Here is a 27,588-nt window from a genome sequence, read left to right on the forward strand (position 1 = left end):
TAACAATGCATGTACATGTTGAATTAAAAATTCAGTGTATGTATTATGATTATAACATAATATTCTAATTGGGGTGTTTGAGGGTATGCGTTAATTACGTTACATGTTGTATAAAGGGGTAAAAAAAATTGGATTTTGTAAATAGACGACAACACTTGACGATACCTAGTTCCTTTAAGAGTAAAAGACACGACGGGATAAGACTTTGTAACCGTTAATTTAGAGGAGTTTATTAGCTCCTAAGTTTTGCTAGCAGGCCGACGCTGAAGACAACTTTGATGTAAAAGATTTAGTAACACATATAAAGCATATAAAGTAATATATTTTTTCATTTATTTTTTCAGGTAAAAACGGCTCCGGCGCAACAGAAACGAAACACTGGCAAGACATGATAACGAAACCGCGACAGACGATCGTCCAATGGCATCGCCTCAAGCCCGAGTGAACGAACAACAAAAACAAATAATAAATAAATTAAAAAAAAAAACACAAAAAACGTCATAAGACTGAACGGTTAACAAAAATTTAATGGCACACCAATCTCTCTGAGCTGTCCTTGTATTGGCGTTGTGCGGCATTTTTTAAAGATTTTTTAATAATGTTTTCATTTTTTTTTCCTTTTTCGGCTTACATTTTTATTAAATAAAGTCGTTTCATTTTTTTAACTCTTTTCTGTAGTGAATTTACGCAGTTATGTATTTAAATGTTGATTTTCAAGTATCGCTGTAAGTTTTATGTATTTAAAAAAATTATATTGATTTACTATTTTTCGCCTTCATCTAAGCACACGCTACTTCTCGAATCTTGACTATCGTTAAAGAAAAAAAAAAACGTTAAAAAGTCTTAAAAACCTAAAATTGGTGATATTTCTAAAGAAAGAAAAATCAAGTGTTGAACATTAACTTTCCTACAACAACTATTTTGGAATGCTGTTCATGCAATATTATTTTTTTAGATACCTACAGTTTTTTTTTTTGCATGTTTTAAAACTTATCTGTAGAATCCATTTAAATCCATAAATATTCACAAAATTATTGATTTAGTGTATTTTTTATTCAATTTTCTTAATGTTATTACTGCCTTTTTCCTATTTCAATTTCTTTTTTTATATATATTTCATGACACAGCATTTCAAAATAAGTTTTGAATCTTCAAGCTATATTGACGTTTTACTTAATAAGTAATGGTTAATGATGAATGTTAAGAATTTTAATAATAAAAATATTGTTAGAATTATAAAATAATTGTTAAAAATGTAGTAATTATTATGAAAAGTCGGATTCACATCGCACAAAGAAGAGTAGATTTTTGCGTTTGAATTATATTTACCCGACTGTGAAGAAGGGTATTTTTTGTTTTTAATTGAACATAAGTAATTAAATTGATTAATAAATTAACCAAATAATTGATGTCTAAACTTTTTCAATTTACTTTTGGATTGCTCAATTACGAGTCAATAAAAAACATTTTTCAAAAAGAAAAAATAACATCATTTACTAAAACATTTTTTTCAAAATCGAAATCATCAGAGTGTATAGAAAAAAATACCAAACTGCCAAATTGTTAACATTGAAAAAAAACCATCAAATGAGATTTTTGAGAAAAAAGTGTCAAACGTTTGCTTTCTGTATTAAAAATGCTTATTATACTGAGTACAGATTCTAAATTAATTGTTAAAAATTAAGGAAGAGTTGCAAATGTATGAGGCTGGTCAATTTTAGGTGAGATTTTAATGTGAATAAGAGTTGTTGCAAGCCGTTCTTTGAAAATCATCCAGCAACTTTGGACAGCTTAATATGTTAGGTAGCAAACTTTTTTGTTAAATATATATATTTATATATATGATATTAAAAAATATAATGATAAAAAATAGTATCAAAATGCTTGTTGTTACATGTTAAAGCTTACATTCCATAAAAGTAGTTTGAATTGATGTTAAAACGTATTGAGAAATTAAAATAAAAAAAATAATCATCAGAATCCAAAATATTGTATACATTTATAAAAGTTTTATAGATATTAGCTATATATAGGTGTACCTCGTAGCTTGTTGTTATAGGTGTTAGACAGTTCAATGTTCATATTAATTAGTTGCAAGAAACGACATCTGTTTAAAAAAAAGCAAATAATATACAAAAAAAAAACTTTTACCCAATTTTACTTCAAAAAATCCTCTAACTGAGCTTCAAAAACCGATTTTAGTGGAAAAAATGTCGAGAAAATAATAATTTAAGATGTAATTGATAGTTTTAGAGTAAAAAATCATGAATATGGTTAGTTATACCGATACTTAAAAATAAAGGAAAGACTATATTAGTCGTTTTTACTTGTAAATAGGCAGTTGCATCAGTAGAGTTGGTAAAAATAACTGGTTCCTTAAGTAAATGTGTTAGGAATTTGCCGTTTCAGAGCCTTACGAAATAAGTATCGCTGTAACTGACCTAGGATAATAATTGGAACTAGAAACATGACTACATACACTTTCAATATCCTCAAGTAAATAGATATACTTGAATTAATGTGCCAGTAAAAGAAAAACAATAGAAAAAAAATAATCATAAAAACCGGTTTGTTGAAATTTTAGTAAAATAGCTGAGATCTATATTTTTTACTCTCGTGTTTATGCGAATATAAATGTGTATTTTTAATGAGGTGAAAAAAACCTCAGAAGCGCTTTTTCAATTTATTTTTGCTAAGCTATTTTGTATATTGTGTTAATTTTCCTAAAACGCTAAAACGCTTTATTTATAATTAGGTGACCACATAATCCTAAAAAAGGTTTTCTTTTTTACATAACTTCTCATAAAAAAGCACTTAGTGCTTGGTTCAAATAGCGGGGTAATTAGTGAAAAAGAAGACGGATAACCTATGTCATACCTATACCAATTCTAGAATTCTAGAAGTGAAATCTACATGGCGTTTTGATGTTTACCTAAGGCCACGTCCTCACAAGCAGGCGACTTGCTTAGAGTCTAGCAAGTCACCTAAAGAGTACCTTAGTAAGAAGGAACATTCTTAAATGTATGTGACCGATCCATATTCGTTTGGGACTCACCTGGAAACGTGTTATAGCAAGGCGTGTGATGACTTGTTAGACTCTAGTGCCTAGAGGCTAGGCACTAAGCAAGCTGCCTTTTCTGCCTGGGCAGACGTGGCCTCACTGAAACTTTCAACCAAGCAATGTTTATTATTCAACTGCCAAAATTAGGAGTATATAGAATCTAATTTGACAGATGATGTCTTGTTGCGTAGTTACCCCGCAATCCAACTAAAATTATTTTTTAAAAATCGAATCTTCAACTATCGAAAATTCTCAAAAATAAGTACAACGATTTCATTTTGAATTCAGTAATTTTGAAAACAAAAGCATATCCAGGTATTGGTAGGGAAGTTAAAATAAAAAAAATATTGTAAGTATAAAAGAAAGGTCAAAATGAGAGGAATTATTCTAATAAATGTACATAAAATAGGAAAAAAAAATTGATTGTCGTCATGCAAAGTTTGAGCTATTAAAAAGCGTATCTCATTAAATACTTATATACCTAAAATATTCAATAAAAAAGTGTATTTTTGCATCTTCCGATTACTACCTCTTTTTGCTTAATCAATATTTTTTACTGTTGTATAAATTATAACAGAATATTTTTCAACTCTAAATAATTATGAGAAAAATATTTTTTCATCAAAAACAGCGATATTATTTTATTATTGAAAAATTGGACAGTTGTTTGGCTTGGTAAATTGTCATCTAAAAAATATTATTCTTACTTCCTCTATATATATACTTAAATCTAATTCTTATTATGAAATTTCTTGATATTATAAAACTAACGTATATATAATATATTTTATAAGTCAAACAACTGTCCTATTTTGCCTATCTCTAAGCTTTTCGATTCCAAAATCATTGTGATGTACAATTATGACATATCAAACATTTTTATTTTCAAAGCCTTCAAGGATATATATTTTCGAAAAAATCTATATAGATTTAACACTGCGCACTTAATAATTATTTTTTAGTTAAATATTTATTCTTAGTAAACTACTTCACGTTGGTTAACATTTATTTCCTTAAATACATCTTGGAAATTATTTTTTGCAAATTGAGACGTGAAATTGACGTATTTTTTTCAATTTGAACGTACTTTTTGATGTTTTGTAGAAATAATCACTAAAAATGGTGATTAACGCATTTATTTTTAATCATATAACATTAATATATTTGAATGTTACCATGTAAACGCAAATAACATAGTATTGTGGCAGAAATAATGAGTTATATTGCAAAATGTGTAATATTTAGTGCTTCTGTCATCCGCCATTTTGTCGTGATCGCTTGAAGTTTATTTAAAAAAAGTTCGGCTCAAACGGTGTAACTAAGTCGCGATCTGTGTCTATTTTGTGCAATATAAATGTTATAAAATTAGGAAAAATGTGATTTTAAAAATATAGTTGATTATATTTTATCGTATAGTTAAAAAAACGTTTTAAAATGTAATATGTAATATCATGTAACGTTAAGATATCAGTGTTAGATTAGATAAAGAAGTTACAAACATATTTATAGACTGTTATGTTTAAAAAATAAGAATGTATTCGCTTCGAAATCATTTTTTAATTTTTTTTTCTTATTTTTTTTTTTACTGCATAGCATAGGTGTCATTGTTGTTTATGATTTTTTAGTGTTTTCATGTTAATTAAGGTTTTTAGGTGTACGGTTCATTAAATTTATTATATTATACACGTATTAAAAAGTGTTGACAATCATTAATGTATTGTGTATTTATTAATTGTAATTAAATTCATTATTCCCGAATAAAATATTGAGTTAATTAGTGGGGGTATTTATTTATAGAAACTATTTAAGCCAACTAGTACAATATGTCTCATATCATAGAACATCATAACGTTTGTATTTTTTTGAGTCGAATCAGCAAATTGGTATGACGAGAATAAAAAAACACTTAAGTACAGTCAACAATAGAGTTCTGTTGAAAGCTGTTGTTATATACCTTATATTTATAGGGGACTAAAAAGCACGTGATAATCCATTCAGTGTTGATTGTATAATATTGATGAAGGATAAATTACTAAATGAAAGACAAGTACGCAAAAAAACAACAACGTAGAAATTTTGTATTTTTTTATTGAATAACTTTTCTATTTATATTAATGTTATCAATATCACAAAACATTATAATTAGTTAGGTATTCAAGTAAAAAAGCCGATAACTTCTAAAAACAAAACGCACCGTTGGAAAAAAAATACAAAAAAAGTTACAAACTTTTTTCAATATATTTTTTTTAATTTATTGTTTTGTATTTCTGTCCAAACGGCGCAGAATCACAAGCAGCGTTCCATACATTTTTGTGTCAACAAACTTTCTATTGTCACTCGATGACTAAACCCACTGTTGTTTGATTCATTTGTAAAGTTAATAAAGAACAGGAAATAGAAATCTACTTTTGAACTCTTTTGTGACTCAGTCACACCAAAAACGTTATTTAAACCACGAAAATATGTTCTGAATGACCAATTTAATTCTAGCTCACAATATCATTTTTTTATAGAAAATCTGATAAATAAATCCACAGAATCCGAGGTCAAATTTTCAGCAGTCAAACAGAACAGTAAAATAAAAAATTTGGTATAATTAAGGAATATTTTGAGACCAATTTCTACACCCCGGGCATTTTACGATACGACAATTCATCAGCCAATGAGATTCTGTCTTGCAGATTATCACGCGATTTTCGACCAATCGCTCTTCATCTTTAGGCTGTTGGCTGATGTTGTAAAATGCCCCCCTTTTTGAGTTCTTAAGCCTTCTTTTCTTCCTCTTTCTTCTCGGCTTCTGGGGCAGGAGTGGGGAGTTCAGGGTACTCCAACTTGACACCGTCTTCGCAAGTGAAGATTGGACAGCAGCCAGGGAAGGGAGCCGTCTTGTTGGTGGCGTCTGTAAATGGAAAGGAAAAACGTATTTAATTTGTTGTAATAAAGACTTTTAATATAAATTATAGTGTACATGTTTTGAATTAATAATATTTTTATTTGAATTAATAATAATGGGTTGTAAATAGAGGAGTGATTTTGTCTTTTTTGCCATAGAGTTCCCTTGGAATGTTTGTGAGATAGATAGTCTTCTTTTATGATATTTTTTATTACCACAATCAAGGAGACAATATTGTACTGTATTATTCACTTTGTATCTGTTTACTATATTGTACAAAGAAAAGTAGTACCCTGCCTCTTGAACAATGCAAGGCCTGTATTGCTGCTTGTCGTCCTATTAGAGCAGATCCCAAAAGGATTGTACCTATAGGTATGCCTCCATTCTTTCCTATCATGTGTGTGTGAATGTGATGTAAAGCAATCCATCTTTCTTTTGTTTGATCTGCCTTTCCCTCCCCAAACATCACACTTTACAAAAAAGCAATTAAAAGTATGAACCACTTACCAGTGTCAAGTTTGCACTTGGGGTTAGCCAACGGCAGAGGGCCACAGTCCTCCACCAACTCCAAGAGCCTGGGAGGCGTGTCCTCGCTGACCACGCAGGTGCTGCGGCCGCAGAAGGGTGACAGGTCCCAGGAGTTGCCAGGCTCCACGGTGGCGCAGCGGGTCGACGCGAAGCACATTCCGGGGAAGTCTGGAAGGAAGAGAAAAGGTTGAGGCATTTTTTTTCGAGTTTGAGGCATTTTTTTTCAAGTTGGTATTTTTTTTTTTCGAGTTTATTTTTGCAGTTTTTTGCCCAGCAGTGGGACGATAAAAAGGCTGTAACAGTAACAGATTTTTGAGATAATTGAGCCTGAAGATTGATTTTTTTGGAATCAGGCCTTTTGTGTATATTTTATTTATACTGACTGATATGTCAGTAATTTTAACTTTAACTTTCTTCCATAGATATTTAAAGATGACATCAGCAGTGAACATTTTCATAAAGAAAAAAAATAAAAAGAATTTACATTAAAAAAAATTGATATACCTACACTAGTTCAAGTTAAGGAAACTAATATTTGACTACACATAATCATCATGACATAATGCCTACTTAAAAAAATATTGACTATCCACACGCCACATACGTAACTGATTACATATTAAACAACAAATATTGTTCTCGAAACGTCTATTTGTAGGTAAAAGGGAACTTTCTACAATTTAGAATACCCGCAGACCGTAGACTAAACAGTCGGCCGACAGTTGCCCCGATGGTTGGCAACATTTTTTTAGCTCTTGATTCCAATCAAAGTTTTTAGTCGGTCTGATACCGGCTAAATACCTGATCTTTGTAATGTGCGTACTACCATCTTCATACTGATTTATGAGCCCAAACAAACTATCAGCCGACAAAAAGTTTGTAGTGTGCTACTCTGTGCTAGAGAAGTTTCTTCTTTTATGACTAGTTGTTAAATGTTTCTTTATTTACTATGTTTTAATAACTAAGAATTGTTTACTAAGATTTCACTCGAAGACTCATATTGTTGTCATCCATATTTTTATTGTCTCACAGAGAAGGAATGAGCGTTAATCACTACGCTTGCACAATGCGTGTTGGTAATTTCAAACTTTATAGTCCAGGTTTCCTCAAGATGTTTTTTCTTCATTAGTTCGTCATTGTTGTGCAAGATATATAACTTTTAGGGACATTTCCAATATTTTCTATCTGTCTGCAGATTTTTAAATAGAGAGTAAGTAATGTCATAGTAATTGCCGTCCCATCGGGTTACGAGAGTGGAGGAATACCTAGTGAGTGCACCTGTATCTGCGCAAATGCTCGTGCACTACAATATGTCCTGCGCAGCTGGCTGATCTCCTTAAATTAGAACAGCTGTCGTGGCCGAAATCGGGCCGTGGACTCCATTATCATTTTAAGTAATTTTACAGTCCTATCTCCATTAAGCAAAACGAAGGATTGAATATTGAGAGCGACCCTAAGAAAGTGAATAATAACATAGATAAGTAACATTGGCTTACAAATGAGTATACATAGCAACATGGCCTTTCACTAACTTATAGTGAACAATAGAATGCCCATTTCAACTGACCCTGAGCTAAATACGTGTAGGATTTTCGAAAAAAAAGCCGACAATTTGTCGAAAAATACCGTGCGACTGTAGTTGCCGTAAAATTGCGATTTGTGACGGTGTGAACAGTGAATAAATGCTCTTTTCTTCAAGCATATCCGTGTGAAATGCCTTAACTATGTATTGAATACGTTTTTTTCATAAAGTGGCCTAGTGTTTGGTTGGAAAGTTAAACTATTCATGTATTTAACTGTTCAGTTGCATTTAACTAGCTATTTTACGTGTATTCCAAATTCCGTTTGAATTGGTGTGCCCGTTACAGTGAAATTAACTTTCTGGAAACTATTTTGTATTCAATCATAATAAAAATTCTCATAATATACTAGAATGATAAGAAAAATATTCATAGCTATAGTGATCCATGTAAAGAAGGAGACTATAGGCTACTTTTTACCTCTTTTATATCGCTAATCATAAAACAAAAGAAAATCAATTGTGTCTTGCGTATATCTGCGCTCCGACATAAAATGTACAACGAGTAAATCTGGGTGCACGAAGTAATTCAGATTGCGAGTGAAACCGCTGACTGTCGCTAGTATTTCAATAATGTGGATTTTGTAACAATAGACGTTTTTCGTGTATACAGGTACAAATATAAAGCATTTCCTTATTAGAACCATTTGTACCGCATAGTCACCATTTTTGTAGTCTAGTCAATTTACCAATGTGTCATCTAGCTAATTTTGTCTTGTCTACAAATGAAGTGAATAAAGAAACATTCTTTAGTAAGTACTTAGTAAGTATTCTTTAGTAAGTACCCAACTATGTTGGAGTCGGCTTCCAGTCTAACAGTATGCAGCTGAGCACCAGTGTGCCACATGGAGCGACTGCCTATCTGGCATCTATAACCCAGTTACCCGTGCAATCAGATACCTTTTGCTAAGATCGATTGTTAGACTTTCTGGCTTCTAACTACCCGTAGCGTCTGCCAAAAATATTCAAATGAAACTTAGTTGAGGAGGTCAGATAGGATGACTATTGTATAGGTACTTTATTGTCGCGAAAAATTACGTCTACCTCTACTTACTACGTACTTTTATACTTAAAATTCTGTCACTGTTGAGAAGCTACACTATCCCCAAGTGACAACACTTTTTAACCGAGTATGGGGAGTATTTTCCCCGGGATCCAGACGAAACCGCGGGAAACAGATATGCTGAAGAAATGAGACTGTTACATCACGACCTCTGTGGCGCAAAGGTCACCAAGCCGGACTGCCGAATCTGAGGTCCCGGGTTCGATTCCCGGTTCGATCGACATTTGTGTGATGAGCATGCTTGTTGGTCGTGGTCTGGGTGTTACAATATGTATTTATAAATATGTATATATGTAGCTATATGTAGTTTATCAGTTGTGTTAGCACCCATAACACAAGTTAATTAATAACTTAGCGTGGGGCTAACCGACCGTGTGTGAAAAGGTGTCCCGACATTATCCCCGACATTATCTGCTAATCCCTTTTAATCAAAGTCGTGATATTAAAGTGCTAAACTAGTATTTAATGCAAGCGGAAGGCAATAAGAGTTGCGAAAGTGAAAGTACTCAAACATCTAGATATCGCAATGTGGGCCGGACTAGGGTTGTCGCTGTAAGGATCAGATTTGTCGATATCGATAAACGAATTAAATTGAAGAGACACTGTAGTACTGTGACTGCGATACTAATAACTAGATATTAATATCCAAACCTTTCTTTACTTATTCAGGCCAAAAAATACTTAAACTGTTTTAACGCACTAAAATATTTGATCCGATTTTTCTTCAAAACGTCTGAATAAATCGTACTATTCAACTATCAGGCTGTCAAAGAAATAAATGAGGCTAATTCTCCTGTCTTAAAAAAAAATTAAATACGCATTATATAGCATTGAATGGGCATAGCTTATGATAAGTTTAAAAAAACAAAATAAGCAGAATACTTTCGCACTACATCATCAAAATTCCTTGCTCGATAAACTGGCAACCCTACCTCCGTTCGTACCAGTTAATCCAACGATGGATTGGCGTTTTGCAATCTCTGTCGCAAGTCAGTAATCGAGGCACATTTTTAGTGTCCTTTTTTGAGAACCGCTGTGCAATATGTGATGTATATCAGTTGCATAAGTTTGTCGTATCTTGCTGCAAAGAGTATGAATGTAGATGAAGTATATCATGGACACCAATGTCCGTGTTTCGTATTGCACGATAAACTATGGGTCCCGGCTGTCATTTGAACATCTTTGGTAGTCTTTACGGGAAGTCAGAAGCCGGTAAGTCTGACAACCAGTCTTACCGAGGGATATTGAGTTGCCCGTGTAAATTTGCACTCAGCTGCATCCGGTTAGACTTGAAGCCGACTAGGACATAGTTGGGAAAAGGCTCGGGAGATGCGGTAGTTAATGAGATGTGAGCGCATGCTACAATGAGTGTGGTGAGTATGAATGTGGATGGACGGAGAGGCAGAGGTAGGTAAAGAAAAATACGGATTGACAACAGAGAGATGACATGAACCTGAAATCTGTTCGTTGTGCGTTCAAACAAACAAACAAGTTGTAGGTACAAGACATAGTTTATTTTATGTAATGAGATGACTTTGCCTATGAGTATGACTTTGAGTATATGGACTTAAACCATCTGCTATTAAGTTCAAGCTGCCAAACCACAAAGTATGACCACAACATTTACTAAGAAATTCATTGTTTATTTATATTTGTCAGAACACATAAACCTACTTAAATCTGTCTAGATTTTTAACCTTATCACAATAGTGGAAGGTAATATTTCATTTGCATTCTTTAAGTACTTACCAACTAGTCTGTAAGTACCTAGTATTAGTAGTAGATTTAATCTTCCAAACTAAAACATCGATTAAAATTGAAACAAGATTAATATTCTTAGAAACTGATTTATTGAACAGTGATCACGATGTATCGATTAATCAAAAACGTTTCGCAAAACTATTCGAACAATTCAAATGAAAGCAGATTACTGTCGTCTATTTAAAATATCAATGTATCGATTAACGAAACAATTGCATACCTATCTGACTGGCACATCTTAGTTACTAGCTAAAATATATATCGGGTGTGTCGTACCTAATCACATTCAATTAAGAACGTCAATATAATGGTTAATATATGTCGATTAGCACAAAGAAAAAAATAAAATACGTAAAAATAAACATTTTCAAACAAAGTAAATAGAATAAAAATGTGCGAGAATTAGAACACCATATAAGAGTCAGTCCTTACAAACAACGGAAAATCTCCCTTAAAAACTGATAGCTGTCAAGTGGTCAAAACATTCGATACTCCTAACTTTATCTCTGCTTTACACATGATGTTGTAAATTATGAAAACGAAAAATGACTCCTGTAGCCAAACCACTGAATGGATTAGGTTATTTTTTTTACAATTCGCCATAGAATATCATGAAGTATATGATAGGATTTACTGTGATTAGGTACGACACACCCGATATGTATAATCTGTACTTAATAAAATAAAGAGGAAACATTCTTTTGTTTGTATAATCAAGGCTCCGAAACAATTGAACCCATTTGAGCAATTCTTTTACCGTCGGAAAGCTACACTCTTCCCAAGAAACATAGGCTATATTTTATCCCAGTACGGGCAGTAGTTCCCACGGGTCACGAGTGAAACCGCTGGAAAACAGCTAGTTAGTAATAACGGCTGAAATATTTCCTAACTCTTAAAGATTGTCAAATACTACTGATATTTTCGATACATGGAAAGGTGACTGTAGTTTCGATTCAAAATCGAATATTCCAGAATCGATTACACACAATACCACTGCTTACATAAAAGGTTATTTCCTTACTTTTCAAGCGGTTTTAACTAGCTGTTTTACGGTGAAAGGTAGACAGGAAATAATCGTGACAATTGCTCACTAAATGTCATTGAAGATCTGATTTCCTAAAAGAAAGTTTTCTTGTCTATAGTACGCAGAATGTTCGATGAAACGTGACTGTAAATAGACTATTGTGTCTAGACAGAAATTTGTTATGGTATAAACAGAATGAAATGACGAACATAGATGGAATTTTATTAAAAATGCGTTCATTTATTTTACCTATTTTTATGTTTATTTGTCTGTACCCTAAGGTGATCTTCACACTGCCCCGCATCACGCTGCATCTTGCGTGTCGACGCACCTACGCGCGTTCCTGCGGGAGTGCAGATCTGCATCATCGTGCGGGTTTTTCACGCACTCACGCGCGTAGGTGCGTTTTGTAAATTCACGCACAGCGAGTTCCATTTTCAAATATACACGTCACGCCCATTCAAAATCACGCGCGGCACTGCGGAATTCAGTGTGCCATACCTTGCGTCTCGCCCCGCACCTACGCGCGGGGGTGCGTGTTTCTCCGTATGTATGTGCGTGATCCGCATGAACGCGCGTGGATGCATTTTCAGTGTGTTGGACTATGCGTGTTTTCCATACAAACGGAGATATTTCCATACAACGGAAAAAAACGCATCCACGCACTACGCTGCATCAGTGTGATAATCGCCTAAAGGCTCTGAAAGTATTGAACCGCTTTGAAAAATTCTACACTCTTCCCGAGTAATATGGGCTATATTTTATCCCGTTACTCGCAGAAGATCTCAAGGTACGCGGGTGATACCGCGGGAAAACGGTTAGTTATCTCAATAACGTCAAAAACTGTAATTTTTCATCACCCACTGTTTAATATATATCTTACAAGGAAAATTATAACAAAAAAAATACAAAATTGAAAACAAATTCATTTTATTCCAAAATCTGACAGCAGGTTGACATCTGTCACCGCTTGGGAGGAAAAAAGAAAAAACATAATGTGATATCAAAATGTCATTTCCTTTATTATATAACCTGTTTTTGGTAACCTTGCTCGGATTGAATTAAGATGCAAAAAAATGCACGCTCGTTCGCAAAAACTTAATAACATGAAATAAAAAACTTGATGCCATTTTGTCATGACGATGACTAATTTTAGATGTAAGGTCAAAAAACGTAGCATAATAAAACTAACAAACGAGGCAGAGAATAAGGATTCAAATTATTTTAGTGGTAACAATTGCTCTTAGTGGTCACTTAAAAAATGATTCTTACACTCGCGTCCCATACTCCCTCGCGTATCCAGGAAAACAGTAGCCCAGTAGCCTAAACCCCGAATCGATAAATGGGTCATTTAACACTAACATGTTTTTCAAATCGAAGCAAGAGTTTCTAAGATAAGCTCGTTCAAGAAAGCAAACACACTAACTCTTCGGCTTCATATTTAATCGACTTCCAAGATTACATATCATCATCCTCCTGCCCTTATCCCAATTTTATTTGTGGTTGGCGCAGCATTTTTTCTCGTCGTTCATACTCGTCTATCTGCCGTCATCTCACAAGTAACATTCTTTCTTACCATATCTACTTTCACACAATCCATCCATCGTTTCTCTGGTCGTCCTCTTCCACTATATCCGTCCACGTTCATACTCATTCCAAGATTACATATATTTGTATAGATTCTGCGTATTATAGATAAATGTTCATAACTTAAGTAAGGCGACCTCGTTAAACCAAGTTGTATGCATAACTTTAGCTTAATCAGAACCCTAGCAGTTCTAGATATTTCCAAGGCAAAATCCGTTCACTTTTGAATCGTTCACTCAACTGTTTTTATTGTATAACCACTCTTACATTTTTAAAGGTCAGCAGGAAGTCAAATAAAATTAAATAATATAATTAAATACACTATTTCGCTACACTTCCAGGAAAGCGTTGAAAAAACGGGCGGAAAAAAAACGTGAAACTGGTTTTAAAACGTTGCGTTTTTTTTCGTTATTTAGACTTGATAGTATCTTTTTTAAGTTGTAGCGAATCTGTAGTAAAATGCATTAAATTGGTTTCTAGACTTTTAATTAAAAAGAAGCTTATTTACACGGATTTGTTTTGGAAAAAAATGGTCTCAAGCGAGTTTTCTGAGACCATGATGTAGATTTGCACCGTAAAATCGCATAATTTTTGCAAGCAAGGAAACTAATTAAAAATTAGAAGAACATGGTTTAATTAGTAAAAATTTAACAGACCTTGTTTTTGTGTTAATCTGAAAATGTCAACTAAAATCTTAACTAACAAATGAGAATTAAAGTTAAGTAACTTTGGCTGCGTGGTGGCCTAGTGGGTAAAGAACCAACCTCTCGAGTATGAGGGTGTGGGTTCGATTCCAGGTCAGGCAAGTACCAATGCATCTTTTCTAAGTTTGTATGTACTTTCTAAGTATATCTTAGACACCAATGGCTGATAAAAAGGTGAAGGAAAACATCTTGAGGAAACCTGGACTATAGTCTGAAATCACCAACCCGCATTGAGCAAGCGTGGTGATTAATGCTCAATCCTTCTCCATGTGAGAAGAGGCCTGTGCCCAGCAGTGGGACGATAAAAAGGCTGTAACAGTAACTTTGGCTGCAAAAGGATGGGCCGATTGTAATAGTATTTTGTATGGGCATTAAGAAGCTCAAACTTTTATCTATGTATGTTAAGTTTAAAGATATAACGCCCAATATATTGAAAAAAAAATATTAATATTATACCTACGCGGTTGCTCGCAACAGTTACTTTAAAACCGCAACAAAAAACATCTTTAAAGAGTACTTCAAGAAATGAAATTACAAATAATTATAGTCATAAAACAAAATTATTTTCGGTAACCAGTTACGGGGTCCTGCAACTTGTTTTAAAAGTTTACAAAAAAGAAAAACGTGTTTCATTTACAACCACTTATTATGGCCATGCAGTTTTGGGGTCAACGATTTTAAAAGTCTGTTTCTTTATGGTAATCTCTGTATGAAAAGTTATATGCTTCTGGGCGAACTGATTCTTTAAAAACTAAAAATCGTGGATTGACGTGTAATAAGATTAAGCTATCATTTCGTGGTATTTTTTTAGATAATGTATGTACATGAATAGGAAGGGAGTGAGTGTCAGTATGACGAGTGACAGGGAAAATGGAAGAGGATGACATATTGCGCCGACCCCAAATAAAATTGAGAACAGGGCAGGAGAAAGGAGAGCTCACTGTATGTACTATCGATCAAAAATCGTAAGATTTCTTTACAATTTCAACCTTATTTTGTACTTGACTGCATCAAAGATTTGCTCAAGTCTATAATAATATCATGTTTTATATGTAAGAGACCTATCTATGTACAAACATTCTATAAATAAATCATAATTTGATTTATCTGCGGTGGCAACCCTGTAATGTAAGGTCATTGTCCTATTTGGCAAAAGCAAGTTTGACAGCAGTGAAGCAACCATCTTGAAATTGATTGAGAAGATATTTTTGGAAAAGGCTCATGTATTTTTTTTTTGTTATGATTGTAAAAATTTTACACGATTTGGTCCAGTTTTACCGTACGGACGTGTTACCACCAGTGAAGGTTGGTACATCTGAATAACCGTCAAATTAGACCAGGTTGACAAATCCTGGCTTACCTCGAGGCGACTGACCCCCATTCCGATTTTTCATGTCTTGTTTTTAATTAAGACATCACTATTTGCGTATTTTTTCAGGTTAAAAAATAATAATTTAAAATTAAATTGACTTTAAACTTATAACAAAATGTTATGGTACTAATATCTTCTTAACAAGCGCGGTTCAAAACTTTTCTGTCTAGACAAATATTGTAGGCGAAAGTGCTAACTACTTATTTAAAGATATCTACCAATATTTTGCCTACTACCTTTCACAAATTTGTTCAGCTTTTTATTTGTACTTTCACTTAATAAATGATATTGAAAGAATATTCAGTACTAGCCTTCACCAGCGACTTCCGCGTCCCTTGGGAACTACTCTAGCCCATAATATCGAGAAATGGGCTAACTAACACAGAAATATTTTTCAAATCGATCCAGTAATTCCTGAGCTCAGCGCGTCAAAGCAAACAAACAATCTCTTCTACTTTATAATATCAGTATAGATAAGCATAACAATAAATAAACGAAGAAAAAGAATGTATGTATAGATAAACAATAACATGTATTAATTCCCGAGTGTATGATTAATTTTTTAGAATTTTGATGACTATCAATAAATCCATTGGCTGTTATTGAACATCTTTGGCAGTCGTTACGGGTAGTCAGAAGCCAGTAAGTCTGACACCAGTCTAACCAAGGGGTATTGGGTTGCCCGGGTTACTGGGTTGAGGTCAAATAGGTAGTCGCTCCTTGTAAAGCACTGGTACTCAATTGCATCCGGTAAGACTGGAAGCCGACCCCAACATAGTTGGGAAAAGGCTAGGCAGATGATGATGACGTTTAATTTTTATGACTCTACCAACACGTTCATTTAAATAACTTTGTATAGGCCCGCATAATAAGAGTGATTTCAAATTACTATGATTGGTTCTATTACACGTTTAAATTATTTTATGAGTGTCCCAGTCTTTAATAAAAGTAATTACTTATGAGTCATTAAGAGACTTCATTGAACAAAGATTCTTAGCGCAAATAAAATACTTTTATGACTTAAAATGGTTATAGGACATTCATACAGGAAAATAGTTATAATTACTTTTACTAGGAGTTATAAAATAGGCGTAGTTAAACGTCGATCATCATCATCATCATCAGCCTATCGCAGTCCACTGCTGGACATAGGCCTCTCCAAGTGCACGCCACTGAGATCTATTTTCGGCTTCTTCTAAACGTCGATATTATCACCATATTTTTAACACCAGAAGTATGTAAAATACTTCACATCAATAAACAAAGCATATAAACTAAAAATCTTGTCTATGAATATGAACTTATCGGTAAATTAAATTGGCAACCTCATCTTCCGAAGTAGATTAAAATATCAAACTACAGCTGTCAAATTAAACATCAAAATAATTTACAAGGTACTCGTTAAACACAGAAATTACCATATCCGTATGATAACTTGTATGTCTATATCTGCCCTTACAAAATATCCGTGAAGTTACAACAAAGCTTATTACGATTGTACACCGGGAATCCTGCTTACGACATTTCCTTTCAACCTTTGTAATACGCAATCTACTTTAAGTGAAAAACTTGGCAAGCGCGAGTCGGATTTGCAAATGAAGTTCCGTGGGTGGGTAGTGTTATCTGTAACTGTCATTATGACAACTAAACTAACTATGAAAAATTTGATATGACGAAAAAAAACATATTTGTTGCATGCTCCGAAAAATATTAATTTCATTCTGGTTTATTAGTACCTACTTACTACAACTAATTATAATCAGTTTCTGGTTTTCAGTATTTGTTATTACATAGGCAACAGAAATACATCATCTGTGAACATTTTAACTGTCTAACTATAACGATGAATGAAATACAATTGGACTATCCCCATTTAATCAAATACAGTCTGAATTGTGACAGACAGACTAACGGATAGAAGGATAGCGAAGTCTTTATAGAGTCCCGTTTTTTCCTTTGAATACGGAACCCTAAATTGCCTTTCATTGGGTAATAACGGAAATTAAATCATGAATTTTACTACATTTGCATAGATTTATTATTCTTCCTACAAATTGTCGGTACCATTTTATTATTCACGGCATCCATTTTAAATAAATTAATGTTCATTTATTTACAGTAGGTTGCATCAATCTTTTTTAAGCAAAACAAAAGAGCATTATTAACGGATTTACCAAAAAACCTAGGTTCTTAATTCGAATAAGAGATTCGAATCGTGATCAGCCAACTGCACAGAACATACTTGATTACTTGACTACTGTGCACGAGCATTTGCTTGGACACAGGTGCACTCACTGTTCCTTCACTCTCATAGCGCGATGGGATGGCAACCCGACACGACCGGAGAGAGATCAGGCGCAGGACTGGCATTAACGTGCTCTCCGATGCACGGACAAAAGATGAATTTTGCAAAATTAATTAGCATCTAGCTAGATTATGATACCTAACCAACTTGAAACTATTACGTTAGTACTGACAATATTATTACGTTAGAAACCCGTTATGCTCTGAAAGCTATGTATATAATAACATATTATCATGACTTTGATTAAGATCTCTTTGCAAAACAATGTAATTTTGGTAACATCGTAATCTGAACATCTCTAATATGACCAATTTATAATTATCCTAATCTATAAGAAAATACTCTATTTTGTTAAGCCATATTATTTTCGTTCATCTGCCTAGTCCTTTCCTAACTATTTTGGGATTGGCTTTCAGTAGGTGTATATTTTCCAAAATACATTATAATTTTAGTATTTTAATGAATTAAACATGTCTTGCCTATATTTGCAAAGACATCTACATACATGCTCATAATAAAAAACCATCAGAAAAATTATGAGTTGCCATTTGCAGATAAATATCTATAAAGTTGGCACACCCAGATCAATTAAAACGATTACATTATGTTTGACAAAATTATGCCTGCACTTCCAAAAGGCAGGCGGCAATTCATTCAACTTTCTGCAATGAAGGATCAAGAAAAGACCAATTTTAAAACATCTGAACCTATTTTGATGAAACATATCTGAAACATAAATGTTACAACACAACTTTTACTCCTCTTAATTTTTTTTTCTATACTAACTTTATATAGTTATCGGCACGAAACTTGAGCTCTGACCTACATCTGCGCAGAAGTGATTTATTAGCAAAGAACCAATCCCGAGTGACGGCTATGACGTGATGCACTGCGGGCCAATCACCGCTTTAGCCCGCTCCCGCGCTCACTTCATACCACAAAAAGGACCCAATAAATTACTTCTGCGCAGGTGAAGGTCAGAGCTCAAGATTCGTGCCGATGATTATACTAAAGTGTATTCAAGTCTAGCCTTTAGACATAATGAACTCTGAACTGGCATTTAAAAACTAGATCAACCACGCCTTAGCTAGCAGATTGTTGTATATTAATCTCTAATTCGATCTGAGTCTAGTCTTGCCTAACTGGTTTCTTAGTCACGATTCAGACTGAAAGGTTAAGTCAGACTATTATATAATTTATAGTTCATTATGATAATTCTTTCATCATCATCTGCTTAGCCTTTTCCCTACTAAACTAAACTATTTTAACCAGATGCAGCTGAGTACCAGTGCTTTACAAGGAGCGACTGCCTATCTGACCACCTCAACCCAGTTACCCGGGCAATCCAATACCCCTTGGTTAGACTGGTGTCAGACTTACTGGCTTCTGACTACCCGTAACGACTGTCAAGGATATTCAACGACAGCCAGGACCTACAGTTTAACGTGTCATCCGAAACACAGTCATTGGTGTCTAAGATATACTCTTATATTAATTCATAAAATAATCCTATTAATTAATTTTCAATACATTAATATCTTCTGTTTTATCTAAATGAATGTCACGGCCAAAAAGTGTTATTCTTCAGTTTTTGCGAGACCGGTTTCGGTTGACATCTTTTTCTCAATTTCCTTGACCTAGTAACGTTAATATATATGTTAATGTTTTTATATTATTATGTTTTTTGGTTTTTATTGTTTCCTTTTTTGTTAAGGTTATGTAATGTTGTTCTTGATATTATGTCATTAAGGAGATTTTGGTTATTAAGCCGTTAAATGTCGTAACTTTTGCAACGTGAAGTGCCTACGTATATACAAGGTGTTGATTTGCATTTGTGCCATACTTCAGGAGGACATAAAATACGTAAATAATCGATTGGAATTACAGTAGACGGGAAATAGCTAATATGCACTGCTTTTTTTGTCATTGCAATGTCGTAGTATTTCAGAAGTAATCCAATTTTATGAATGAAATTTATGAATAATCGTTGTGTATGCTTTGTGTTTGCGTTTGTGTGAGGGCACTGCACGGTTTTAAGGCCAGTAACACACGCGCCAAGTTTAAATACGGCTAGATGACATTAACGGAATTCCGAAAAAAAAAATTTAAAAAAATGACGTACCAATTTTTTTGTTGATTTGGGTCGAGAATCATTAGCATAATTACGTCCTTGACTATGGCACGGATGCAAATCAACAGCTTGTATTTTTGCCAAAATATTTTTGTCACATAATATAATTTATTCTTAAGGAAGGATTGGAATAAGATTGGATGCAGGTACTTTTTACATAACCATTTTAATTCACAAGAAAATTCGTATTAATGTATTTTCTCTTAATCTAAATATCTAACTGCTAAGTATTAGTCTCTATGCACAGTCTCTCTTATCCTATATTTATATATCTTCTATAATATAACGACATAAGTTCAGCATACACAGTATTGCAGAAAAAAGTGCCAAATACCGCACAAACCGATGCGTTGGCAATAGTAAAAAAGTGTTACTTTTATAAGGAACTGCAGTTTACACGCGATGCTAAAATAAACTTGTTAAAAGCCGGTCTTTTCATCAATTTCACTGTTAAATCATTCGCTGCGACTGACTGTCTTTAATAGGGTTGACAAAGATTTTTATTTTCAAAACATTTGTAAAAATTCGTTGAAAAATGTTTAAAAAAAAATAATTATTTACAATCACATACAAAGTTGTATTTATTTATTTATTTCATAATTATTATTTATATCTCATGAATATTTTTACCACAAGGATCGACATTGATTCATTGTAGCTAAAATCTTTTAATGAAAATTAGAAAAAATAAAGATAAATAAGAATAAATCTTTCTTTCCTGTCGTGTTTCTGTGTATAAGTATATCGTGTGTGTACAAAAAACGTAAATAAATAATCAGTATCATCATCATCATCATCATCAGCCTATATCAGTCCACTGCTGGACATAGGCCTCTCCAAGTGCACAATAATAATTAGTAATCAAAAATTAGTATTAATTATTAATTAATCCAATAATTAGTATAATAAACAGTAATTATTAATTGGATTACTTTAACAACACGTACCTACGTGTCAAATCGCAACACTTAAAAAGTCTTTGTCTCGGAAAGTTCTCGAAGATCCATTTATGTATTCCGACAGCCGACAGCCTTGCCAAACCGACTTGTTACGATGTTACGATCATCTTTTACGCAATCGGGACACTTTTTTCACGCTAAAATACACACGCAACTTCAAATACGAACATTTATTGTTTTAGAGGAATATTACTGAAAGACTGAATATATATGTACCTATGTAACCTGTAAGTATTACCTGTAAGAGATTGATACACTAGACCCTAATTGATTTAATGTTACCCATAATTTTTGAGTGTACTTGAATCACCAACCCGCATTGAGCAAGCGTGGTGATTAATGCTCAATCCTTCTCCGTGTAAGAGAAGGCCGCAGCCCAGCAGTGGGACGATACAATGGCTGATGATAATAACTGGTTTTGACCAATAGCTGTTTTCTTGTGAACTTTTTCCCGTGCCGGAATTAAATATAGCTCATGTTGCTCGGGAAGAGTGTAGCTTTTCAAAAGTGAAAGAATTTTTCAAATCCGATCAGCAGTTTCGAAGCCTTTGAGGTACAAACAAAAAAAAATATCTTTATTATAGTAATATTAATGAAAGAATCTCATTATTATTTTAATTAAAGAATGCACGTTATATTTATAATTATATGATACGTTTGAGTTACGTTTTGATTTATTTTATTGGCAAATGGAAAATTAATTATCATTATGAAGTAGATATCTAGTATTAATTTTCCTTAGTTAATGAACTTAATTATTTTTTTATAATGGCAGAGAATATCACCGACATTTAAAGTTATAGTTCTTTTTAGTATTTGTTTTTTATTTCTATTTTTGAACACTCTTTTGTTTTGGGCTATGGTCAACAGTAGATCAATTTTAAACTGAAATAAAATGTACGCATTAAGTATTGATTGGTCAATTTAGAATTATCTCTTTTTTCATTAAGCACTATTTCCGAGATGTCTAATAATTTAAAAATATTGAAATCCTTTCAAAATATTATTCACCGGAAAAAACCGCGTTTACATTCTTTTCATAACAACGCTCTGAGAAAATAAATATATGATCTAGATTGATTACAATAGACAACCAATGGAATGAACAAATGGAATATTGATAATTATTATGAAAATAATAAGTCTTTGTTCTAAACATTGTTCGTAAACTGTCTACCTGTTTATAGTTTATTTCAGTAGTCAGTTAATTAAAGGTAAACAATTTTGATACTTATGATTAAAAGGAATATAATGCAATTATCAAAACAAACTACAGTCGGCTCTCGTTAATTCGAAACTCGAGGGACTCTAAAAATATTATGAATTATCTAGTTTTTTAAATACTAAATGGTTCGAAATTTGTGAGAGAAAATAAATAGAATTTCGAATTATCAAGTGTTGATCAATTATTATTTATTGACTGCTATTCTATAACAATGTCAAAAGTTTAAAAATACATTTGTGTACAAACATGTACTTATTCATAATATGAATTAAGTAATCTTTCGAAACAACCCCGTCGTCATACTGGTTTGCTACAGAGCAGATTGCTGCCACTCTGAATTCAGAATGCTCTCCGACTCTGACTAACCTCACTCTTTCCGCCCCTTTCTCTCTGCAACTTTGAATTGTCGAGTGTTGGACGACTAGGAATTCGAAATAACGCGTCGTTTTGTTACATAGCAATGATTTTTTCGTTTGAATTACCAAGTGCATAAAAATGTATTGATTTAGTTCGAAATATAAAGAGATTTTGTAGGGAACTCATGATAGCTTTGAATTAAAGAGAGGTTCGAATTATCGCAGGTTTGAATTAACGAGAGTCGACTGTATTATATGCCATGCCAATTTGCAAAAAAAATTTTTTTTTTTTTCTGGGATAAACTTAAGTGATTATTTTAAAATTAGTAAAATAATAATATAAATTTTTATTGACATTATTTCGAATAATAATTTGTTATTCCGTGTTATCATTATTGCATAACTTAAACTTAATCACGCACCGAACTAATAAAATTTACAAGTAATTCTAGACATATTTTTTTCAGGTACAATTCAATATACATTTCAATACACAATTATCATCATAAATACATTTCAAACACCTAATAAAAAAATAGTTTTATAATTTAGTGAAGTAAATAAAAACAAGAAATAATTAATCGCAAAAGAAACCGACTTTAATTTATTGGACAGATTTAGGTAATAATGACTTAATCGCTGTAACAGATTACTTAAAACGCGTTTACTGTAGCGTTCACTTTTACTATTCTAGAACGTTCGATTACCTACTATTTATTTGGAACAACTCACTGACGTTTGTTGCACCTTTCATATGTGATTTTAACCATTTTAAAATAAAGTACGATGACTATTTTTAACCGACTTCAAAAAAGGTAGCGGTTCTCTCAATTTGTCCGATTTTTTTATGTACCGAGCACTCAAAAACATATGGACCGATTTATGTTTTTTTTTTGTCGTTTAAAAATAACCTTAGGTAGTTTTGAGTACTTTTTCTACGTTTTAATTTATATCAAAATACTATATTTTTGTATTATAAAATATATTGTTTTCATAAACAATCTGAAACGAAACTACCACATGAATTTTGTTATTTTAATATTTTTGACATCTACGGAATCACAAAAGGCACTGATTCCAAAATTACTCAGCCTACTTTTACAATTTCTGCACTACATACAGCCAGTATTTTTTAAAGGAACTGACCTCTTAACACGTCGGCCGGGATCAGCCTCTTGTAAGTCTTCGGCCTCTCATCCTCCTTCTGCTCTTCAGCCGCAAAGACGACAGCAAAAACGGCGAAAACGACGAAATATTTCATTTTGTACAACACCTCACGAGTGCCGAATCGATAAAAAAAATAATAGTTAAAAAAAATCGATTGGTTTCGCGCGCTTTTTTTGACAGGTACGCGTCAACGTCGCACCGAGACTGAGTCAAAAGTTTGAGTTTGGCGCGTTTTTATGCCAACTGTCAGGCGGGGAGTGAGCGTACAAGATGGCCGACTATATTTTTTTTTCTCATGACTCTCAGGGTTGGCTTTTGTTGTGAAATTTTTATTATTTTTTATGATCTTATCTCCGTTTTGAGTCTACCTAATGTTAGCGTAGGAAGAATATCCTGGCGTAATGCAATCTCCAATAGAATGAATCATACTTCCTGCTTGAGAAATACGTTCTCGTTGATTCGGATTGCGGGAAAGAGGTAACACAAAAACTAAAAATATATACATATCGACCTTTTCCTTATTTTAAGCTGTATGATTCAATGACCTCTGCTTTCGTTATTAAATTAAAAACAACTGGGTAGACTTTTAATAAACTACTTCCTAATATATAATTAGTCATGTTTGACCCTTTAATAAACAGTAAATGTTGCTTTACTCATTTACTGGTTGTTTCCCTGTGGTTTAACCTGCATCCCGAAGGAACTATTTACCGCATACGGATAAAATGTAGCCCAAGTTTTTTGATTCGCTCTGTGTACCAAAACTTGACATTACAATTACAACCTTTTTCATACGATGATTGCAAATGAATCCGTTCGTGTTATGTTTTTTAGGAAGCAACTTATCATTTGTTAAAATTGCGTATTTTTTCGAGTATTTAACGAGTTTTATAGTTTTAGATAGATCACGCAAGTACTGTCATTTGTAACAAACCCTAGCTATTATAAAACAGTCCACAGGTGCTTCTGTCTGTTTGTTCGTGAAAACTCGAGAACTACTGACACATTTTGCATGTGTTTCTTCACTGAATGAAGTCACTTTAAGATAAAATGGCTGTATCAAATTAAGTGTGAGGAATAGATTGAAATACGGATAAAGATAAGAATAGTATTATATTGATTATATCATTGAAACATTTATGATAAAGAGAGAATAAAAAAGCGACAACTGCTGAACGAATTTAGATGAAATTATTGACTTTAGACAGATTCATTAAAACATTTTGTTAGAGCATAAAAATATCTATTTAAAGGCAAAAGAATCCTCGGGTTGAAGCTAGTTTATAAACTGGTACACAAATAAGTAGTCTTGTATGTTTGCTAAGTATACATTTTAATATGGTTATTAAATTCTTGACCGTTATTTGAAGCTTACTAGTTTGAGATAGGCACCTACGTGTTTTCCGCTTTTATCTCCGTCCTTTTCTACCCCATATCTTGCATCTCTCTCGCACACCGACCAGTTTCACTCCCCACCAGGCAGGAGGCGACGAGTGTTCTCGGCGGCCACAGTTCGTCATTGGCGTCTTGTTTTCCGCCCGAGAAGGTTGTCTAACCAACCGCTGTAGTATTTCGTTGAAAAATAAACTCAGTGCTCTCGCAGAACACAGGTGAGTTTATAATATTTTATACAATTTGTTAACGGTTTTACCGTTCGATATTCGATTTTGCGAAATCAAGTGTTAATATTTTGTACATCTACCCCTTTTTTGTCACGAGTTTCTTCCGTGTACTTTTTTTTCAGTAATTTGTTTTCAGAATGAGTGACTTATAAAGCAAATACAGATGCGGTAAATAATAAAGCTACCACAGCCCGTGCACGTGACTATGGAAAAGAAAGCAAGCCCGAAGTTCCTAAGGCACCTGTGGCCCTAGTTCAATCCTGCAAGGCGTTCAACGGTTTGACAAAAAAGAATGGTGTGAGGTGCGGTCCAACCAGCATCTCCTTAGTTCGGACTGATCACTACCGCACTTGAAGAGGGCTGATGGTGTCAAGAAAGCTTTTCGGCCTTGAAAGACTTGGTACGCTCCCCTCGGACTACCAGTAAGTCTGTTAGCCACCTCCCATGGGGGTCGGCTCATTATCACGGCGTGTGATGGTTTTCGGCCTTGAAAGACTTGGTACGCTCCCCTCGGACTGCCAGTAAGTCTGTTAGCCACCCCCCGTAGGGGTCGGCTCATTATCTCGGCGTGTGATGCTTTTCGGCCTTGAAAGACTTGGTACGCTCCCCTCGGACTGCCAGTAAGTCTGTTAGCCACCCCCCGTAGGGGTCGGCTCATTATCTCGGCGTGTGATGCTTTTCGGCCTTGAAAGACTTGGTACGCTCCGCCTAGGACTGCCAGTAAGTATGTTAGCCACCCCCCACAGGGGTTGGCTCATTTTCACGGACCCGCGCAGGGTACCAATCTTGCATGTTGCGAGACGCAGCATCATTACAAAGTGGGGACCAGTAAGTATACTAGCCACCCCCCACAGGGGTCGTTTCATTATCACGGACCCGCGCAGGGTACCGATCTTGCATTTTGCGAGTCGCAGCATCATTACAAAGCAGGGACCAGTAAGTATACTAGCCACCCCCCGCAGGGGTCGGCTCATTATCACGGACCCTCGCAGGGTACCAATCATGCATGTTGCGGGTCGTACCATCATTGCAATCTACCCTCGCAGGGTGGCTTTTTGGATCGACTTTCGAAGAGTCGCCATTATAACCTTCCCTCGAAGGGAAATGGTAATCACACTCACGCTGAATGGCGTGTGACGCAAAACTCTAAAAGCTCCCTTGGGATATCACGAGTAAATTACAATAGGAACCATGTCCAACAGAGGAAACAGAAAGCGTCCAGGACCGCAGGCGGACTTTGATGCGTCCAACAAGGCACGTAAGTTATGACTTTCCAGGCGGGTTGCCTAACATTATATCAAGACCAATGGAAAGAAATGGGAGCTCCGCCTTTCTTGTCAAAAATAATAACTGGGTATCGCATACCATTGGCCAAGAGCCACCTTTGATAGATAATGCCAGATTTGACCAGAGAGTCCAAAGAGATGGATGTCGTCATATCCCAAATGATAAAACAAAAAGTTCTATTGATAGCTGCAAATTCTGCCAGCTTTCTTTCCAATATGTTTCTTGTGCCCAAAAGGCGACGGAAAGAACCGTCCAATACTCAATCTCAAGGTTCTCAACAAGTTCATAATTACGGAACCCTTCAGTTTAATAAATGTTTTTCGGGTGCTAGAGTTTCTTCAGAAAGACGAATGGCTGTGCAAGTGGATCTCGCCCAGGCTTACTTCTACCTTCCGGTAGCCGGAGGTCACAGACATGTTCTTCGACTAGTATACAGAAGAAGACTGCTTCAGATTACGTGCCTACCATTTGGCTTAAGCACGGCACCCAAGACCTTCGCCACAGTGACCAATTTGGGTGGCTCAAACTTTGAAAACTCAAGGGTTACTTATAATTGTGTATCTCGATTTTCTGGTGGCTCACCAAGATATATTTGCCTACTTTGGGATCATTTGCACCACGTTTTGGATGGCAAGTGAATAAATCGCAAGCATTATCAACAAGATAATGACAAAACGCACTACGTGACAAACAGCACGACAAACTTAGAAGACCTGCATAGCTTGATAGGACTTTTAAACTTCGCAAGTTTTCGTTGTTCCATACGGCAGACTGCATTACCGGGCTCTCCTCACTTTCCTCAATGCAGTGTTGAACAGCAATCTATACCTACCCTATTCATGGAACCGTGAGCCAAACGGTGAACAAACCATAAAAAGGGTTCTTATAAGTCACGATTGAAGTAATGATCATATTTTATAAAAATAACTACGAAAGTAATATACTGACAACATTAGAAATGATA

General features: G+C 34.2%; 2 protein-coding genes across 4 annotated transcripts in view; one reads left to right on the forward strand and one right to left on the reverse strand.

Annotated features, from left to right (window-relative positions):
* The window catches only part of LOC124643716 (synaptotagmin-7), a 649,264-nt gene extending 644,429 nt beyond the window's left edge, over window positions 1-4,835 (forward strand). For all 3 annotated transcript variants that reach the window (XM_047182763.1, XM_047182762.1, XM_047182764.1), the window contains one exon: window positions 345-4,835. In XM_047182763.1, coding sequence (XP_047038719.1) covers window positions 345-445 — 101 coding nt within the window. In that variant the 3' untranslated portion in view covers window positions 446-4,835. The remainder of the gene's footprint in view (window positions 1-344) is intronic.
* Window positions 4,832-23,898, reverse strand: LOC124643717. Its single transcript, XM_047182765.1, has 3 exons — window positions 23,695-23,898; window positions 6,462-6,650; window positions 4,832-5,960 (listed from the first exon to the last, which is right to left on the reverse strand). Exons 1-3 carry the CDS (start codon window positions 23,807-23,809, stop codon window positions 5,824-5,826), a joined length of 441 nt encoding a protein of 146 aa, XP_047038721.1. The 5' UTR covers window positions 23,810-23,898; the 3' UTR covers window positions 4,832-5,823.
* Between the last annotated feature and the right edge of the window lie 3,690 nt (window positions 23,899-27,588).

This window comes from Helicoverpa zea, chromosome 28, assembly GCF_022581195.2.
Source record: "Helicoverpa zea isolate HzStark_Cry1AcR chromosome 28, ilHelZeax1.1, whole genome shotgun sequence".
Classification (NCBI taxonomy): domain Eukaryota; kingdom Metazoa; phylum Arthropoda; class Insecta; order Lepidoptera; family Noctuidae; genus Helicoverpa; species Helicoverpa zea.

What these genes read in the sequence shown, in the direction of transcription:
- LOC124643717 (XM_047182765.1), bottom strand. Translation starts at nt 23,809, where the DNA reads ATGAAATATTTCGTCGTTTTCGCCGTTTTTGCTGTCGTCTTTGCGGCT. An exon ending in CCCGGCCGACGTGTTAAGAG is followed by an intron (nt 6,651 to 23,694) that starts GTCAGTTCCTTT and finishes TCTTCCTTCCAG; the next exon opens with ACTTCCCCGGAATGTGCTTC. An exon ending in CAAGTGCAAACTTGACACTG is followed by an intron (nt 5,961 to 6,461) that starts GTAAGTGGTTCA and finishes TTCCATTTACAG; the next exon opens with ACGCCACCAACAAGACGGCT.